We start from the raw sequence: 19,428 nt of genomic DNA on the forward strand, positions 1-19,428 counted from the left end.
TATCTTTATGATGCTCCTCCTGTGTTCTAGTTGTGTTAAAGTTCCCTCTAAGCAGCTCTCCTGGGCTGGATTCTGAGGAGTCCCTCTGGTGCGTGTCACTCCGTCGCCATCTTCCCGGAAGTCCCAGAGTTGTTTTATCTACTCTTCTATTGATGGGAATTTGGTCTGTTTCCAGTTTCTTGCTATTGTGATCTGTGCTGCGATGAATTTTATATAATTTTATTGGGGTCTCTTACAGCTCTTATAACATTCCATACATTGATTGTATCAAGCATATTTCTACATATGTTGCCATCCTCATTTCCAAAACATTTTCTACTTGAGCCCTGGTATAAGCTCCTCTTTCTTCCCCTCCCTCCCCCATAAAAATATTTTTACGGTAAACTATATTATAAATTGTACTGGACCCAAAGCATCTACTAATTTAGCATCTGATTTCTTTCTTTTATAAACTATAATGCTATTTTATATATTTTTATAATATAATTTTTCAATATAACTGGGAATGCATAAAAAATGATGATTGAACAAACTTATTCCATTTGATTTTTTACACATTCTTAAATTCAGAGAATGAAATACATTATGTGTAATAGAAAATAAAAACATTCAACTAATGAAGATGGACATTATATACATATTTTTAGTCTCAAGAATTTAACAAAGCACATTAAATTTTGACATTTGAAGATGAGTAAGGGACATTGAAAATTTATTGGACACTGTAGAAATCTTTGATTATAATATACAATTTGTTTTAAGTACAGAAAATACACCACATTTCAGCTATTGCATTATGTCAATGAAAAGAGAAAAATTCCCCCTCCCAGGGGGATGAATAACAGAAAAGTGGGTGAGGGATGACAGAGGATTTTGTAAGATATGGAAAAAATAATGTAAATTTACCAAGGATTCATGAGGGAGGGGGAAGAAATGGGGAGCTGATATCAGGGGCTCAAGTGGGAAGAGAATGCTTTGAAAATGATGATGGCGGCATTTGTGCAAGTGTGCTTGACACATTGGAGGAATGTATGGATTATGATAAGAGATGTAAGAGCCCCCAATAAGAGTATTTTTAAATAAAAGAAAAGGGAAAAATTAACTCAATGATCAACTTGATTCATCATAGCAAAACCAAACAATATTTTGAACTTTCTGAGTAAATAGTTTGGATTTAGTGAATTAATTTTTCTGCAAATCTGATTTGAATTAAGTTAAAAATAATTGGATAATTTCATAATGCAATGCTATAACATTGTCTTAATTGACTAAAATGAGGCAAGCATGATATTTACATAAGGTGCTTATTGCAAACTGTGTTATTTTACATTCATCATTTTATGGCTTACTTTGAAATAATTATATACATATTTATTTTTCTACTTTTAGGCATGAAGGAACTGACTCTCAAAGAGACCAAGAAAATGTCATTGTTGTACTAAACAGCTTCAAAAGCAAGATCCTGGAAGTGCAGGTGTGAGCAGCAGAGCTTCTTATGGGATGAGTTCTAATACCAAGAATTATCTTTTCCAGACACAGTTAAATAACTGATTAACTTGTATATTTTGTAACTAATTTTAGTAACTAAAATGAATTAGAAATCTGGAAGTAAAACAAAGAAGTTAAATGATTTTATAAATTAAGGAACAGAGAGCTAAGAGATACCAAAGAAGGGATTTTTTTTTTAAGTTATCTATCTGCTATATCTATTATATCTGTGGTGAAATAGTATTACAAATTAAGCCTAGAATTGTGATCAAAAACAGATTTAAAAGCAAGCTATAAAAAACGGAATAATCTTTCTTTTCCTAAAAAAAATAGAAAGAGAAAGAATCTTTAATGATGTCAGGGTTAGTTATTTTGTATCGATACTCTTGAAATCTAGTAAAAATGCTGGGTAAAATTCTGAAAAGCAATATACAGTCAAGAAATAGCAAGGTTAATAAGGAAATGGAAGCATGAACCCAAAATTAAAGAGAAACTATGAATAAGTGAAGTACACAAGTATGGAAACTCTTTTCCCTGAGAAAGCTGTATTGCCCTGAGCACATTGTTCTATCCTGGCACATTTGAATTATTCTGCTTCACCTTTTAAGCGTGATAGGAACAAGAATTAAAACCTAAAAAGAAAAAGAAAAAACCCTAAGATCCACAAAAGTGGATAATCAGTTTGGAGACCTTTTCTGCAACAAGTTGTCTATAGCAGAAGTAGAGAGATGATGACCCATGCATAAATGATCTCTCTCTTTTTTTTTTTTTTTAATGTACCCTCCAACCAACAAAGGACCGAAACTTACCTCTAAACGAACCCCGGAATCGCATAAATGATCTCTTATGGGTTACTTTTTTGCTCCATATTTATCACCTAAATCCTCTAGGGAGATTGGTATGGTACACAAACATCTAAGAAAAATGTTCATAAATTTCTGGAAGAAAATTACTAAATCCTAATATACAAATATTCTTTTTTTTTTCAAGTATTGGCCCTAGCACATTGTCAAAGATAAACAAATATACAATTAAAAAATAGCAGGAGCAACAAGTAACAAAAGACAGACACACATAGAATAATTTTAACACAGACCCTGAAACTATGCTTACTCTTTTAAAGATATAAAAAGTCCAATTTGAATTAATTACACAGATGTGTTAGACAGGGTTCTCTAGGCTGGCACAATAAACTATTTCAACAGAATATGAAAGTATACACCAGATTCTTTTAAGAATAGAACTTCTAACAATTTCTTGAAGGAAGAGCATAAGGGGAAAGAACTTTGATAAACCTCTTTGGATTAAGATAAATATCCCAAGTACATTCAAATGTACTTTAGAAATGGCACACATGCATTAAGCTGTCTTTGCTAAAGAGGGAGGAATATGTATAGCTATCAGAAGAAAAGGAATCTGGGGGAAAAGGGGGAGAGGGGGAATGAGGCAAAGGAGAGGCTGCATGATTTAGATGCAATGCCTGTATGAATCCTCAAAGCTGAAGCCAACTAGCAATGAAAGTAGGGGTGCTGGGATGTGGTAAAGAAGCTGAACTTTGCCCTCACGAGGGACAAAGCCATACATTGCGCTCTCGGAGAAGCCATGTAGGAAAGACAGTCTCGGCTAACATATGAGTTATTGGAAATAACTTCTTCCATTTAGTTACCTTGAGATGCACTTGAAAGCTAACCCAGCTTAGTCCATCACGATACAGTGTGGCTCAAAGTCAATGACTAATTAGAGAGCTTCTGTGGGGCAATCTTCTATGGGGAAGCTCCTTCCCTTTAAATATTCTAGGACATGACACTGTTAGTGCCTTATGGGACAGAATCTAATGTTTGTTCAAGAGTATAAAGTCAAAAGAATATTCAAAGGTTCATTAGGAAGAAATTTCTGGGGCCAAAAGGTTTACGAGTTAGCGTGCAGTGTCAGCGTATAAAGATCGTAATAGCTACAAAAGAGGAAAGACAGGTCACTGCAATAGCATGACACCACGACCAGCATCATGCTTTTCATTCTCAAACTGCATACTAGAGACACCACTTTCAAGTTCTGAGAAAATTGGTTTTGAAAATAAAGTTAATTCTGAAGTAAAACAAGAGAATTAGAAAAAGTATGTTTCTTGCCTCCTTTAAGGGGCCCTAGTAACACAGCGGTTATGCCACGGGCTGCTAACTGCAAGGTTCAAACCCACCAGCTGCTACATAGCCAAAAGATGAGGCTTTCTGCTTCGATAAAGATTTATAGCCGCAGAAACACACAAGGAGAGTTCTACCCTGTCCTGTAGGGTCACTGTGACTTGGAGTCAGCTCTGTGGCATTGGTCTAATATATAACTGCCAGCACAATGAATATGAAGTCTAACAAAGAGAGAAATAGGTTGTTCATTTGATAAAGGTAATCCAAAAAAACAGTGATAATAGGACCTAAATAGAAATAAGAAGTCAGTGGTTAAGGTCCAAGTAAAAGGAATTTTAGAATAGAAATTCTATGCCATTAGATAACATGAGTAATAAGCTAGAAAATATTAGGTATGTGCTAATATATGGGGCTTTGAAGAGTTTATGAAAAATGGAAATAAAAAATAAGGGAACTTTTTACACTAATCTTTTGAAGCCCCCTCATACATATACAGTGTATCTCCCTACAAGAGAAAAATGAAGGCAATCAAATTCCAAGAAATAGGCTTATTCAGTGTGGAAGGTGAAAAAAGATAATTAACTGGAGCAAGCAATCGTCTCTAGTGAGTGAAAAAGTTGCCGTGTCATTATAATTGTACATGTAGCTTCAGTACCTTCTTTAGTACCACCCCGGCCCATCAGTAGATAATGTTCACATTTTCATAATAATATGCTTTACTGATTTTCACATGATTAAATTAGCATTCTAGCAAAATGCTAAAGATCATGTTTACTAAACTAAATATAAAAATTATCCATATTTACCAATGGTCAAGTAAAAATTTAAGCAATATAAGTTAAGAGATTGAGAGAAAAGGTAATACTATAACTGAGTGTATATGAGAAATGGTTGAATTTGTTAGAATAAAAAGAAGATATTTAAATATTTGAAATTACAAAAATATTTAGAAGAAAAACTAAGGATATTAGTACTAAAACTTGCCGTATAGAAGGGTAGGGTGGGGAGAGATGATATAAAGAGCTCAAACCTCATCAGTCATAACCAAGAATGAGAAAACCTTATGAATTGGCTCAACGGGAATGGATTTAATGTTTAAGTTTGGGGTAAACTCTGTGAACTCAGAAATACCAGTAGTTTGAAAGGTTGGTGAATCAGTAAAGATGGGTAAAAGCACATTTAACAATACAGAGGTAGCCATTAGAAGAACGAAAATGAAGTTGGATTGATAGAAGACCAATTGTATCTATAGCATGCTAAGATTAAGATATTGCCTCATGGTGAAGAAAGTGGATGGTGCCCGGCTATCAAAAGTTATAGCGTCTGGAGTCTTAAAGGCTTGAAATTAAATGAGCAGCCATCCAGCAGGGAAGCAAATAAGCCCACATGGAAATATGCAAATAAGCACACCAGCCTGTGTGATCGTGAGATGTCAAGAGGATCAAGATGTCAAGAGGATCAAGACCCAAAACAAACAATTATATCCTTGTGAATGAGGCGGGTTGGAGTGGTTATCCAAAGCCTATCACTAGACAATTGGACATCCCCCCATAGAAGGGTTTCAAGGAAGAGACAATTTAACCAGGGCGCAGTAGAGCACCGACGAAACATACATCATTCCTCTAGCTTCTGAATGCTTCCTCCCCACCACCACTACTGTGACCCAGTTCTACCTTACAAACCCAGCTAGACTGGAGTACACACATTGGTACAGATAAGAGCTCTTGACACATACTCTTGATGGCCGGATCAGGGTGCAGCTGCCTTAGCCAGTTCCCTGCTTCAGCTGGCAAGGCTCACTTCCTGTAAGACATCCCTGAGGAGAAGCCACATGGGCCTACCCCGATGCAGCCCTGGGTGCTGGAGCAGCCGTGTGGAGACCCCTGCCAGCGCTGAGATGCTTACACATTCCCTGACTCAGCTTTCCTCCTGCAGTCGGCATCATTGCGTCTGTTTTCTGAGATGGAGGAGGACTTTGGAATCAGGACAGATAAAACCCCCAGGAACAGTAGTGGGAGTAGCAATATCATGTGGGTACGGGGAGGGTGGGTGGAGGGGAAGAAAGGGGAAACCCACCAGGGGGACAAATAACAGAAATGTGGGTGAAGGGAGACAATAGACAGTGTAAGTCATGAAATAACAATAATATATAACTGATCAAGGATTCATGAGGGTAGGAGGGTGGGGGAGGGAAGGGGGGAAAAGAGGAGCTGATACCAAGGGTTCAAGTAGAAGGAAAATGTTTTGGAAATGTTGATGGCAGCATATGTACAAGTGTGCTTAATACAGTTGAATAATGGATTGTCATAAGATTTGTAAGAGCCCCCCCAATAAAATAATTAATAAAAATTTTAAAAAGATATTGCCTCAATATCTTAAGCTATTTAATTGTATCATATATGAATTATATTTTTCAGTAAACCTTCATGGCAAATTGGAATAAAAGATAATGAGGGGGAGAGAGGGGAAAAAATGAGCTGATACCAAGAGCTCAAGTAGAAAGGAAATGATTTGAGAATGATGAGGGCATCAAGTGTGCTTGACACAATGGATGGGATGGAGTGTGTTACGAGTTGTACAAGTCCCTAATAAAATGACTTTTAAAAAAGATAATGATACATTTCTAAGAAAATATATTTCTCTGCTCCGTTTGATGCAATGATCTTAGATTTCCAAGGGACTGTGCGGACTTTAAAGGAGATTCCTGGACACTGGCTGCAACAGTGGGCTCAGGCATAGGAACAAGTAAGAAGATGGCGCAAGGCCAAGCAGTGTTTCATTCTGTTGTGCATAGATAGAGTCGCTGTGAGTCAGAACCACTCACCAGCACTAACAACAGCATGCAGCATAATATGTATACATGCCAAACCACATCATCTCTCTCTACCATGCTATCAGGTGCAGAAAAAGCCAGGCAAAAGCAAGGAAGATATCCTTACTGATAAAGATGAAAAAACCAAAGGAATGTGGAACTCCATTAAAAGGTAAGTAGTGATGAATATTTAATACATTATTATTGATCCATTCCTCTATTATGTGGAATTACTACATATAACAAAATTATAAGTAGAAACAAATCCTTTTCTGTGAGGGACATAATATAAACATAGCTCAAAAACCCAAACTCACTGCCATTGAGTCAATGCCAACTCTTAGTGACACTTTAGGACAGGGTAGAACTGCTTTTGTGAGTTTCTGAGACTAACTTCTTACAGGAGTAGAAAGCCCCATCTTTTTCCTGCATGGCAGCTGGTGGTTTCAAACTGCTGGCCTCGCAGTTAGCAGCCTAACGTGAAACCAGTTCGCCACCAGGGCTCCAAAATAGGTGATTAGAGCCATGAGACAGCTAGCTGTACAAAGCAAAAAACAAGGGTAAGTCAAAAGAGTACTACTACTTGGGTTTCAGTTCATGCCTGCACAAGTTTATTCTAGTCCTGGGTCTAAGCAGGTCTGTGATCAACCACGGTGGCACAGTGGTTACTTGTTGGGTTGCTAACTGCGAGGTCAGCCATTTTAAACCAGCCACCTCTCTTGGAGAGAAAGATGTGTCTTCCTACTCCTACCCGCATAAAGAGTGACAGTCTCAGAAACCCACAGGTGCCGTTCTTCCCTGCCCTATAGGGTCACTCTGAGTTAGAAGCGACGCGATGGCAGCGAGTGACCAGTGTATTGATGACTGACTGTCGTATATCTAAAAACGGACCCTCTGGAAAGTTTGTGGTTAAAATGCACTCTAAAGGATGCGTAGGATTTCAGAAGTTGGAGCTACGTTCCAGGTGAAGTACTTAATTATATGAAGTCAGAAAGATTGAGTATGTGAGGAACAGAAAACCTAGTGTAGGTGAATCATTGAATATAATAGGACATCATTGAATCATTGAATATAATAGATTGGGACCTAGATTATTAGATTGTTAATTTTTTTAAAAAGACAGTATCATGGCTCACATATCTAGAGTTCGGGAGTAGAGTTGGCTTTGTGCATTTTGAAGAAGTAGTCCGGAAACATCATCTTTCTACCATTATCATGGCCTGTTTTCATTTTTCAGAGTAAAAGTCTTTTCCAAGTAAAAGCTTACCTATCTCCAATGGCAAGAGATTACCTCTTTCCAAATACTATGAGCAAAAGTTTCAAGACTAATTCATTGAGTCCACCTATAGCTTTGCATCCAAGACTAATTTATTGAGTCCACCTATGGTTACCATAACTTTGATTGACCATATCCTTCCTTCTGCAGCTGGTGGGAAGCCCTGCCCTACCTAAGTATCAGAGAATGAAACTGGAGAAGGAATGGTCCTCACAGAAATATTAGGTTGCCCTTACTATCCTAAATATCTGTGTTTGAAAACAAGGTGGTTTATTCCATAATCTTAAATGGGAAGAAAAAGTACAACAAAATATACATATGAACACCACAAGTCAAATATTCAATTACTTTTGCATGTGGGTCATACTAAAGGCGACCTGGGTCCAAGAAGTATTAGAAAGTGCAAGTAGATCCACAGGTAAGCTACAGTGATATAAGCCACAGAGTAGACGTGGCTCTCAGTGCTCCTCGTAGATGCTCACCCAAAGTATATGACAGGGCCCCATTAACCAAGCCAGAAACCAAACTCACCATCAAGTCAGTGCTGACTCATAGTGATCCCTGGGGGTTTCCAGACTGCTACCATTTACGGGAGTAGAAAGCCCAGTCTTTCTCCCGGGGAGCTACTGGTGGTTTTGAACTGCTGACCATGCAGATCACAGCCCAACGCATAACCACTATACCACCAGAACTCCTTGCCCTATTGACAGGATCCAATATTTACCCTATACGCACCTATAAAAATTCTTGCTGTGCCATAATTACATTGTGTTTTGAATAATTGGCCTATTTCAAGCTTCAGTAAATTAGGAATGGTCATGGCATACTATAATCATTATTTTTTCTCAAAACCTTTTGAAACTCACAAATATGCTCTTTTGGTATACCATAAACTTTTTTTAAAAAGTAAACTACAAATTATATTAATTGTCACATGCCTTGAATAAGAACAGTTTATAATTGCTGGTGTTTTAAGTTTTATTAACTTCTTATTGGAAGTCATTGCTATTTTTAATGCTTGTTATTAGACTTTATTTAGCTATTAAATTTTGCAACTGTGTGTTAAGGAACTATCTCAATGATTATTTCCAAGTTTCACAATAAGGTTGCATAAAGAAGAAAAGAAAAAGGAGGAAGATGTTCTAAACGTTTTTTCAGTTGCTTCCGGCCATTTATATGAACGCTTTTTAAGGTAAGTGTAGTGTATTTTTTTGTTTAATGTTTTGAAAAGGTAATACATTCTCCTGGCTCAAAGCTCAAAAAGAAGAAAGAGGTGGGGAAATTTCTTAACCTGTATTTTTCTGATATCCTAATCCCTTTTCCACAGGAAACCAACATTATTCTCTCTGTCATATCTTGTCAAAGATATATTACAGATATATACAAGACATATACAAATATATACTTCTTAACTCCTTTTTAGCCAAATAGTAATAAAGTATATACTACTTTGAACCTTACTCCATTTTTTAACCTAAAATTATAAGATAAGAATATGTTTTTAAATTCAGTACAATTTCATGACTTTTATTTAGAATATTGCTTTTTTAATACAAAAAATAGCCATACGTGTATCTCGCACTTTTTCAAAAGTTCCGGTTACAGCACTTTGCTCTTATGAAGTGCCTTCATTAGCACTTGGTTTTCACTGACTGAAAGAAACTCAAGAGGATTTTCACTTTTACTAAGAAGGCCAGAAGAGAAACTAGCCGTCAGCATTTGTTTTGCAGTGAGCCACTGAAGAGACAGACAGCAAGAGTGGTTGTTAGGCTCCTTCCCAAAGACCACACTCAGCATGTCAGCATCAAGCCGCCACGGCTTTGAACTGGGTCTGTGCACACAGACTTAGTGTTATTTTAGGTTTCATGGGTTATTTGGTATGATGTTTGGGGGTCTAGGAATGCTCAAAAGCTTTGCTTTTACACTGTTGTGCCATTTCAACTTATGAGAGATTTCATAGGAGTAGTCTACTTTCAGATAGTGGTGGAAACTAGTATTTATGACAAGATGATATGTGACAAAAATATATAGTAAATGTTTCTTTTCTGGAGAAGAATAGCTTGGTCCATATAACAAGGTCCATATAAAAGTGCTTCAAAAATATTTTATAATAGTGTTGATAATTTCTAATAAAACTTTAGATATGTTTGAATCTTCTTTGAATGGTGTAAGTTAGAAAAAGTTAATTTTTCCAATGAATTTATCACTACAGACAGATCACTCTATTTCAGTTGAATAGGGCTATCATTAATCACCTAGTAGTAGAGCCAAAATTAAATTCCAATTCAGTGAAACAAGGTCGTTTCAGGCTAGCTTCTCTTTGTCAAAGAAAAAAATCAAAAGCCAACAATTTTGTTTATTACTTATATATTTCACAATGAACCATATATTTGAATGTACAAGGTGACTACAAAAAGTTTGTGGAAACACAGAATTAAAACAAAATAAAAAATATAAACTATTTCTCAGCATAAGCTCCATTAATCAAGTTCAAGATACTTCTGTAAGTAAGTGATACTCCAGCCATTTAGTCCAAACCTAAATAACTAAGGGTCCTGAGAACTTAATATGTCGACGCAATCTTTTTTACACTATTAACTGGAGAAAAGGGGGTACTCTTGAAAGATATTTTTGAGATAAGAAACAAAAGAAGTTATAAGAAGCCAAATCAGGCTTGGCAAATGGAGGCCTATTGATAGCCCATCAAAACGCTCATAAACTTGCCTTTATTTGGTAAGAGAGGAACAGAAGCATTGTCTTGGTTAAGGACTCTCTGATGAAGCCTTCCCTGGTGTTTTCTGCTAAAGCTTTGGTCAACCTTCTCAAAATACTCATAACCAGATGTTATCATTCGTTGGAGGCCTGGTGGCATAGGGGTTCCACATTGGTCTGCGAACCACAAAGTCGGCAGTACAAAACCCCCAGCCGTCCCACGGAGTCAGCTGGGGCTGTCTACTCCTGTAAAGATTGACAGCCTTCGAAATCCACAGAGGGTTGCTGGGAGTTGGAGTCAACTCGATGGCATTGGTTTTTTTTCATTCTTTGACCATTACTTTGATGGAGCTCTGTCTTCAGTATTGTGCTTGTAAACCCATGTTTACTCCTGTTCTAATTCTTGAAAGAAAAAAAAAACCCACTTCAGAAGATTTAAGCCATTTGTTTAAAATTTTCATTGAAATTTTTGCTTTTGTCTATAGATGGTCTAAACACATCAATTTGGGTAACCAGCAAGCAGAAAGATTGCTCAACTTTAATTTTTCGCACCGCATTGTGTACAGTGAACCAATTGAGATGTCTATAGTGTTGCCTGTTGGGCACAGATAAGATTGTTTCTTTAATGAGCTACCCCACTGCATACTGTATGTACAGCTTTATCATGTCCTTACGTAAAACAGTTTCTTCCTTGGTAAACTGCTGCTTTCTTTGGGGCGCACTGCTCCCATAAAGTGTTTGTAACGCATCGGTGACTCGCAGTTTTATCCAGGCTTCAACCATGAAGTGTTCTTGCTTCAGTTCAGCAGAATTCATGTAATTCTAATAAGGGCTCTCTTCCAGCTGGTGTCTTGTCCTTCCTAACGCTTAAACCAGAGCCTGTTCAAACGTGCTAGTACACATTATAATTTTATTTCAGTATGAAAATATTGCAAAGCCCTACATTGCTTTTTCATATGCATTCTCCATGAACTTTTTTAAAATTCTGGTATTTCAGACTGTTAATCTACAATTCATAAAAAAATTTCTATTCTCATTAATAGTTAAAAGACTTAAGAAAATAGCATTAACTCCTGTTAATGTCATAATGGGCATATGTTCTTTTATGCAGAATTATGATGCTTTCTGTTTTACGAAACACCAAAACACCAGTGAAATTCTGGTTTCTAAAAAATTATCTCTCACCAACATTTAAAGTAAGTATAATTTTTATTATTGTAGATCAGCTCATGTTTCAGTCCACCACTTAGCTGTGGTGGCTCGTGTGATGCTGGGAACTCTCACAGGTGTTTCGTAGCCCTATCCCAGCAGGGACACTGTGTCAGGCTGGGTTCTCTAGAGAAGTAAAACCAGGGACTCTTGTATGTGTATGTATGTAGAAAGCGATTTACATCCATGAAGAGCTTACACAGTGGCAAAAGCAGGTGAGTTCAGTCCAGTTCAAGTGTCCACTGAAGGCCACTACTGACTCCTGTAGCTTCAGGGGCTGACGAACAGAAAGTGGGAAGGTCATAGCTGGTAGATGCAAAACTGAACAAATCTGAGATCAGCCCAGTGAATCCAAGGTCAGCAGTCCACTGATGGCACCTGGGATCAGCAGATGATATGACAAGAGGTCACGAACCAAATGCAGGATCCAGATTCAACAGTGGAAGTAAGCACAGTGGCAATCTCTACTAAGAGTAGGACACACCATCTAGCAAGGAAATAACAAAGCCCACGTAGAAGAAGCACACCAACCCATGTGATCATGAGGTATGGATGGGATCAGCTATCGGGCATCAGAAGAGCCAAAGCAAACAACCATTTTGATGCAAACGAAGGGGGTCGGAATGGAGACCCAAAGCCCATCTGTAGACAATTGGACATCCCCTCACAAAAGGGTCACAAGGAAGGGATGAGCCAGCCAGGGTGCAGTATAGCACCAACAAAACACACAATAGCCCTCTAGTTCAGGGGTTCTCAACCTTCCTAATGCCACGACCTTTTAATGCTGTTCCTTATGTGGTTGTGACCCTCCAAGCATAAAATTATTTTCGTTGCTACTTCATAACTATAATTTTGCTACTGTTAGGAATCAGGCAATCCCTGTGAAAGGGTCGTTCGACCCCCCAAAGGGTTTGTGACCCACAGGTTGAGACCTGGTGCTCTAGTTCTTTAATGTATTATCTCCCTGCCCCAATCCTCCACCCCCGCCCCAATCATGACCCCAGCTATATCTTACAAATCTGGCTAGACCAGAGCATGTACACTGATACAGATAAGAGCTCTTGACACACAGAATCCAGGAAAGATAAACCCCTCAGGACCAATAATGAGAGTAGTGATACCATGAGGATAGGGGAAAGGTGTGGGGAGAAAGGAGGAACTGATCTCAATGATCAGTGTACAACACACATCCCCACCCCCGGGGGGATTAACAACAGAAATGTGGATGAAGGGTGGCAGCATATAGTGTAAAATACGAAATTAAAAATAATTTGTAAATTATCAAGGGTTCATGAGGTGTGTGGGCGGGAGAGGGGGTCAAAAGAGGAGCTGATACCAAGACTTCAAATAGAAAGTGTTTTGAGAATGATGATGGCAACAAATATACAAATGCGCTTGACACAATTGATGGATGTATGGATTGTAATAAGAATGGCATGAGCCCCCAATAAAATGATTGATTAAAAAAAATTTTTTTTAATGAGCCACACTCTCCAGGAAGACTTCCTCGGTTTCATTAAGACTGTCACCAGATTGACTGCTTGGCTGCTTCATAGACGACCCCTTGTGGAGTTGACCACACCGTGTTAGAACATCTCATGAAAGGATCCTGGCCCAATGTGATATAAAACCTACCTATCACAGCACCCAAGGTAGACAGGTTTCTGGGGAGCTTCCAGATGAAGACTGACTAGGAAGAAGGTCCTGGAAGTCTGTTTAAAGTGGCCTGTGAAGACGCTCCGAATAGCTGTGGAACATCACCTGCTGTGCAGCTGGGAAGTGAGCCCTCCAGGTTGGAAGGCTCTCAAAATGCAACTGGAGAGGAGCTCGTGCCTCGAAATAGAGTCACCTTTAATCATGTGGCTAGATTCAAGCTTTGAGAATCTTTGTCTGCTGATAGAGATGATCCAAAATAACAAGAAACAATGGTAAGCACGCAGTAACAATGAGAACATGAAGCATCAATCTGGTGCACTTGGAGGCCATCAAAAATGAAATGGAACCCATAGAGATGAACAGCCTAGACATGAGTGAGCAGAAATAGACTAGTGTGGGCTATTTTGAATGGACAGTCATGTGGTCTACTTAACCAGAAACCAAAAAATTGAAGAAGAATGTGAGGCATTCGTTTTGATGTACAACACTATCAGTGATAACGGTAATATGCATAGGCCTACAAGGAAGACAAGTTCATATAGATCTTCATCAAATTTACATATATTTTATGCTGAGGATGAAGATACTGAATATTTTTTACCAGCTTCTGCGGTTTTAAAATCTCCTAATGCGCAACCAAGATGCAGAGATAATTACTAGCACTGTATATACTCAAGTATAAGCTGACCCAAATAATCAGCCAAGGCACCTAATTTTACCACAAAAACTGCATTAAAAAATGTGCTGAAAAACTCAGCTTTTACATGAGTATATATGATCATTGGGAGACAAGTGCTGGAAACCAGGAATGGTAGTTAGAAAATGCAGCCTTAGTGAAAAAGGGGCAGTGAAGACTGCATGAGAGAATTCTTCAAGATCAGTGATTTATTTGATGGCCAAGTAGGTTATGTGTTAGGCTGCTAACCACAAAGTCAGCCGTTCAAAACCACCAGGTACTCTGCAGGAGAAAGTTGAGGTTTTTCTACTCGATTTCACAGTCTTAGAAACCTAAGTCTTAGAAACACTGTCCTCCCTCACAGTGCCCCTATAAGTCAGAATCAACTCAGTAGCAGTGAGTTTGGATTTTATGGGCAAAATAGTGGATGATGCATTTAAAAATAAGATGGAAGAAATGCAAAAAATAATAAAAATCACTGAACCAAAAAGAAAATTCGACATTCAACCATTTTACAAGGTAACATATACCGTACATACTCGAGTATAAGCCAACCCGAATATCAGCCGAGGCACCCAATTTTACCACAAAAACTGCACTAAAAATGTGCTGGGGGACTCAGCTTATACACGAGTATATAGGGTAATCAAGAACTGATGGTATTGAAGAAAGAAGTTTAAGCTTCACTCAAGGTACTGGCAAAAATCAAGGCTCCAGGAATGGAGAGAATACAAATTAAAATGTTTCAGCACACAGTGTGTTTCTAGGCTTATGCCAAGAAACGTGCTGGTCAAATGACTGGAAGAGGGCCGAAGGTGTGCCCATTTCAAAGACAGGTCAGACAGCAGAATGTGGAAATGTTGAACTAGTATCATTTAGATCCTCGGCAAGTAAAATGTTGCTGAAGATAATTTAAAAATGGTTGCAGAAGTACACCTGTAGAAACTGGCAGAAATTCAAGCCGGATTTAGAAGAGGACATGGAACAAAGAGACCATTGCTGGCCGAACAGATGAATCTTGACTGAAAACAGAAGATACCCAAAACATGTTTACCTGTCATTGATTGAACACACAAAGGCATTTGTGTGGATCATAGCAAGTCACGGATGGCCTTGCAAAGAATGGATACAAAACACGTCATTGTGCTCCAAGAAATCATTCAAACACAAGGGTATAAGATGAAGAAAGGTGTGTAGATCAGGGTTGTATCCTTTCGCCATATTTATTCACTCTCTCTGCTAAGCAAACAGTCCAAGACGTTTGACAATGAAAAACACAGGAAGGCTCATTAACAATCTTATCGCAAGTGAAGCAATCTTGCTTGCTGACAGTCAAGAGGATTTAAAGCATTTAACTAATGAAGATCAAAGATTTCAGCCTTCAGTTTGATTTTCTCAAACATTAATAGTAAAGGTAGACAATCACACATATTAGTTAATATGCTGCTAACTACTATGGCATACCTATTATTTTGTATAGTATTAAATTGTATAGTTCATCTATAATTTTATTTTTAATTTGCCAACATCTTCATATTTCCCATTAGTAGGAACACGTTTTGTAAGAAGTAGTATTTAGGCATTTTACTCATTAGTTTGTAATTATATATAGTAACTTTTACCTTTCACTGTCTCTGTCTCTCTCGGAAAACTGCTCTCCCTTCCTTCCTTGATTTTGTAATGTGTTCTTTTAGGAAGTCATCCCGCACATGGCTGAGGAATATGGGTTCCAGTATGAACTCGTTCAGTATAGGTGGCCCCGTTGGTTACATCGACAGACTGAAAAACAAAGGATTATTTGGGGTTACAAAATTCTTTTCCTCGATGTCCTTTTTCCTCTAGCTGTGAACAAAATAATTTTTGTTGATGCTGACCAGGTAATTTGATTAACTGTTGTTTTGAGTTGTACTCAACGTTGTTTTTTATACTTCTCTCTGCATGTAGGTGCTAAATTTATGTTACTTGATGTTCATTATTATCTTTCTTTGCTGTTGATCATAAACATATAGCATAATTTTGATATATGAGCACTGTGTTCATAAAACAAAAGGTCAGAATTACACAGAAAGCTCTGGGGTATTTCAGAAACTACCATTCATAATTTAGGACATGGCCATTTTCTCTCTGAAATAACTTGTTTTGGAAAGCATGAGAATTAAAAAAAAACAACTTTCATCTTGGGCTTCCCTGAATATAGGATATTTATTGATAGTCACTTGAAATGAGCCTTTTTTTAACTGGAACCCCAAACCCCACTGCCATCAAGGTGATTCCTACTGAAAGCAACCCTAAGGTTTCAGAGGTTGTAAATCTGTACAGGAGCAGACAGCTTCAACTTTCCCCCAAGGAGCAGTTGATGGGTTTGAACCGCCACCACCTGCTCATAGCAGCACTATTAGAACTCTTTTTTCTTTATTATTATTAATCATTTTATTGGGGGGGGGCCTCTTACAAATCTCATGACAGCCTTCATTCAGTTGTATTGAGCACACTTGTACATATGTTGTCATCAACATTTCCAAAACATTTTCTTTCTACTTGAGCTCTTGGTATCAGCTCCTCTTTTTTCCCCCTCCCTCCCCCACCCTCATGAATCCTTCATCAATTATACATTATTGTTGTTATTTCCTGTCTTACACTGTCGGTTGTCTCCCTTCACCCACATTTCTGTTATTAATCCCCCTGGGCTATATATCCAGTCTTGTGATGGGTTCCCCCTTTCTCACCTTCCCCCCACCACCACCACCGTCCCCCTACCCTCATGATATCGCTACTCCCACTACTGTTCCGGGTTTTATCTGTCCTGAATTCCATGTGTCCAGAGCTCTTATCTGTACCAGTGTGTATACTCTGGTCTAGCCAGATTTGTGAGGTAGAACTGGGTCATGGTAGTGGAGGGGAGGAGGCATTCGGAAGCTAGAGGAATGATGTGTGTTTTGTTGATGCCATACTGCACCCTGGTTGAATTGTCCCTTCCTTGTAACCCTTCTGTGGGGCGATGTCCAACTGTGTACAGATGGGCTTTGGGTCTCTAGTCCAACCCCCATTATTTACATCAGTATATTTTTTTCTTTTGGAGCTTTTGATACCTGATCCTGTCTACACTTCATGATCACACAGGCTGGTGTGCTTCTTCCATGTGGGCTTATTTGCTTCCCTGTTAGATGACTGCTTGTTTAACTTCAAGCCTTTAAGACCCCAGATACTATATCTTTTGATAGCCAGGCACCATCCACTTTCTTCACCACATTTGCTTATGAACCCATTTGTCTTCAGCGATCGTGTTGGGAAGGTGAACGTCACAGATTGCCAACAAAGAGTTCTTGCAATGAGGTAGAATTTGCGTAGAGGTCCAAAGTCCATCTGCTATCTTAATACTTAACATATAAATATATGTACATTGGCCTCTATCCCTTTCATTATAAATTAATATATTTACATCTATACGTGTCTATAGCTATACCTCTATAAATAGCTTTTGCTTCTTCTTTCCTCTATTTCCTTTCACCTTCCTCCTGTCCCACTGTGATGCTCACCCTCCACGCAGCTCTCAGTAAGTCCTCTCAGATACATTGCACTTGATCAAACCCCCCACCAGGCCTCCTCACCATCATTTTTAGATCTCTTGTTGTTCCCTCACCCTGAGTTTGTTGGCTCCCTGCTCCCCCTCCCCACGCTGTCCTCTCCCATGGCCCCCCAGGGCCCATTGGGCCCATTGTTTTCTCCTTGGGATTATTTATCCTGCCTATCTTATATATAGAGACATAGAGTGAAAAGGGAAAAAAATGCCAATAGTTTTAGGTCTCTCTTCTGACCCATATGAGTGTTTTCCAATGAGGTCTGATGAGGTCCCAAGCCCTGTCCCCTGAGTTAGAAGTCTATTTTCAGAATTCCTTGGGAACTTGATTACTTTGCTCCCCTTGCTGTCCTGTTGCACTCGTTTTGCATTTCACCCCACTGTGTGTATGGGGCAGACTGGGCACACTGTCCACACATTGTCTCCAGTGCTCTCCCCCATAGTGCTATGGGTCAGTGAGGGAATGTCGTGTCTCATGGTGGAGCCGGCCCTATGGTCCTCTCTGTACATTGGCTGCTATGAGCAGGGATGTTGTCCCTGGGGCTTGGTGGGCCATGATGAGGTGTTCTCTCTCTCTTTCTCTCTCCCCCACCCCCCTTATCTTGCACCCATGCGATCTGGAAAAACCTGCCACTCTTCCAGACTGTATCTTCAGTGCTGTCTTCTGTACTATATTCTTCTGGGAAGGGGGTCAGAACAGCTGGGCTTGGGCCTGGCCCCACCATTACAACTCCTAAAACTAGTTCCCAATTATACACAACTCTTCCTGCATTCTTCTCCTTTCAGCAGCTAATAACTCAAATCCTTATTCTACCATCTAAGTTCTTAAATTTCACACACACACAAATTAGAATTATAGTCCTCATTAGAATTTATTCTAAAAAAAGTTACAACCTTTTCATTATTCTTTACATTGCCTAGTAATCATTGCTGTAAACGGCATGGAAGACCAGCCCTGACCCCCTCTGGTTTCCCATTTGCCATGAGGGCAGAGGGCAGACAGGGCTCTACTCTCCAACCTTCTTCCCTGTTCTGACACCAACCATCCCTCCCACAGCACGGAGCTAGGTTTGATCATTCATGACGCTGGCATCACGGAAGCCCCAGACAATACAGTTCAGGAACTTTGTTGGGGAAGTTAAAAGGTTATCATAGCTCAGAATCAGTAAATGTTAGTCATCGGTCCACAGCCAACCCCTCACCTCTGCCAGCAGTCACCTCTCTCTGATCCTGAGCCTCTTAGCACATAACCCTTAGCCTCTGCTTCTGTAGGCCAGGAAGCCCACGTGCTGCTCTGCCTCACAGTCCCAGAAGGCTCCTCGGCTGTTTCTCTGCTCTGTCTTAGGATCTCATTGCCTCCGCTTTGGTGCCTCTGATCTCAGCTCTGCCGTTGCAGACAGAGATCTCAAACGTGCTCCACTTCCAGTGGACCTGGAATTTCTCTCTGCTTCCCAGATGACTCTAACACATGGGGACAAGGGCTTCCGACCCTTCAGCAGATGAAGGAAACAGGCTGGTGACTAGGTTCACACCCTCTGCTGAAGTGCAGAACTTCACCCTACCCTCATTCTGCCTGTGAGAAACGCAGAGAACTCTCTCCAGACTGGGGTCATCGCCATAGGCAGAGAGGCCATTATACTTCACAGAGGGAGTTACGGTTAGAAGGGCCTTAGTAATTCACTACGTCGCAATCATTCATGGGGAAAGTATTTGGAAAACACAGGAAATTTTTTTTAATCATTTTATTGGGGGCTCAAACAACTCATATCAAAATCCATACATCATTGTGTTAGGCATATTTGTACATTTGTTGCCATCATCATTTTCAAAACATTTGCGTTCTACTTGAGCCCTTGCTATCAGCTCCTCATTTTCCCCCTCCCT

At 39.2% G+C, this 19,428-nt stretch overlaps 1 protein-coding gene across 1 annotated transcript in view; it reads left to right on the plus strand.

Moving 5' to 3' along the window:
- Positions 1–19,428, plus strand: part of UGGT2 (UDP-glucose glycoprotein glucosyltransferase 2) — a 264,346-nt gene that overhangs the window by 212,485 nt on the left and 32,433 nt on the right. The window contains exons 31-35 of the mRNA XM_045289053.1: positions 1,390–1,474; positions 6,525–6,610; positions 8,808–8,906; positions 11,538–11,622; positions 15,662–15,844. Of these exons, the coding sequence (XP_045144988.1) occupies positions 1,390–1,474; positions 6,525–6,610; positions 8,808–8,906; positions 11,538–11,622; positions 15,662–15,844 (538 nt within the window). The remainder of the gene's footprint in view (positions 1–1,389; positions 1,475–6,524; positions 6,611–8,807; positions 8,907–11,537; positions 11,623–15,661; positions 15,845–19,428) is intronic.

This window comes from Echinops telfairi, unplaced genomic scaffold, assembly GCF_000313985.2.
Source record: "Echinops telfairi isolate 266 unplaced genomic scaffold, ASM31398v2 ScPeMD7_24;HRSCAF=84, whole genome shotgun sequence".
NCBI lineage: Eukaryota > Metazoa > Chordata > Mammalia > Afrosoricida > Tenrecidae > Echinops > Echinops telfairi.